The following is a 1,572-nucleotide window of genomic DNA, read 5'->3' as shown; positions in this document are numbered from 1 at the left end:
ATTTTTTACAGTGCTTTTTTTTTTCCTCTTCTTCAGGTAGTTGAGGAAGTAGAAGAATTAATAAAGGTAAAAAGAGAACCTATATGTTCCCCAAAAATGTGAAGGAAACAGCATTTCATATTCCAATGGTGACGTTTTCCCTTGTCTCCTTTATGTTTTCCACCAGGCAGCAGTTGGTGACATGAGTGTTCAAGATGTCTGTTACTCTCCTGACACAAAGAAACTTTTGGTCCGTCTCAGTGATACTTATGAAAGGTGTCTAATACTTGTTTGTGTTTTTTTTAAATCAGGAATGCAGAAATTGGGTTGTCTTGTTTAATCTCTGCTCCTTAGATACTAAGTTCCCCTATCTAGTTTTAAATCAGGTGGAGATTACAAACTCTAATTTAAATTTCTCCATTAAATGGTTATTTTATCTTCCATTTTGAACTTCCTGAACCTGCAGAAGTGAATAAAATCAATCTGAAATCTTCTTTTTGAAGAAAAGGAGGTGTAGGAAACACTTTTAACCATAGTGTATTTCCCCCTTCCATCTGAGTGTGAAATGATCCAGTGAGCTGGCAGGAAGTTGGGAGTCCTGCTTAGATTCAGAGCCCATTGACAGAATGCCAGGGGTTCTTACTCCCAATGGACTGTAATCTGCTTTCACATGCTTAACAGCACTGTAAGTAGCTTTGTAGAGAAAATTCCAATTCAAATGATTCCAAAGTGTTTGTGAATCTCATAGAGCTGAATGTCATTGTTAATCAAATATGACTTAGATATATATTGTGGAAACACAACTTCTTCGGTCAGACCAAGTTACTACTATTACAGACTTGAAGTTTGGCCTAACTAATGTTTAAAGATTGGGGTAAGGGAAGATAGAAATAGATGGAATAGATGTGAGTACTTATTATTTTTACTCTTTCAAACTTTATTTTGCAGAGAGGTATCAGACAGCTGTAGACTGCTTTAGAATGCCATGAAGGGCTGAATGGTGTTATTTGCTTGCTCTGAAAGGAGGTGGAGCACTTACTCTGCTTGTTCTGTAACTAAAAGATTAAAATGAAAGCGTTTTGGTTTTTTTGTTTGTTTGTTTGTTTTGGTATCTGCTGTTCCAGGATGCTCTGATTTTAGAAATAAATAGAAAATGCGTGGCTTTAGCTTTTTTCTCTCTGCTCACTCACCGAGTATAATATTCAGGATGATTTCTGTCAAAAACCATTGAGAGGACAATGTCTCCTCTAATAATTTTAAGGCTGTTTGGGAATTGTGGAGAAGATGATTTTATAGTTTTATTTTTCTTTTCAGTACTTATATTCAGGTAAAATGAAGAATATGGGCTAATAAAATTTTATAATTTCTGTTCAAGGTCTGTGTTGGAAGAACTGCAAGTGAGTACACAACGCTTTTTGTCAGTTGAAAAGACGGGAAAAGTGAAAGGGCTCATCCTCACTCTTAAGGGAAATTCCAGTGGGAAAGGCTATGATTTTTACTCCAGATATTTTGCACCTTGGAATGGAATTCCAGAGGACCCTGTTACAGGTATATATGTGTGTGATAAGCAACTCTTCCTTTTGTTTCAGTTCA

General features: G+C 36.1%; 1 protein-coding gene across 1 annotated transcript in view; it reads left to right on the top strand.

Moving 5' to 3' along the window:
- The first annotated feature begins 14 nt into the window (after positions 1 to 14).
- Positions 15 to 1,572, top strand: part of LOC114064017 (phenazine biosynthesis-like domain-containing protein) — a 21,984-nt gene continuing 20,426 nt past the window's right edge. Inside the window, exons 1-3 of the mRNA XM_027896667.1 lie at positions 15 to 66; positions 167 to 255; positions 1,355 to 1,527. Of these exons, the coding sequence (XP_027752468.1) occupies positions 182 to 255; positions 1,355 to 1,527 (247 nt within the window). The 5' untranslated portion in view covers positions 15 to 66; positions 167 to 181. The remainder of the gene's footprint in view (positions 67 to 166; positions 256 to 1,354; positions 1,528 to 1,572) is intronic.

Source organism: Empidonax traillii, unplaced genomic scaffold (assembly GCF_003031625.1).
Source record: "Empidonax traillii isolate 1590-97213 ecotype Southwest subspecies unplaced genomic scaffold, ASM303162v1 scaffold508:size451158, whole genome shotgun sequence".
Taxonomy (NCBI): Eukaryota; Metazoa; Chordata; class Aves; order Passeriformes; family Tyrannidae; genus Empidonax; species Empidonax traillii.
This window is presented reverse-complemented; position numbering and strand designations above follow the sequence as displayed.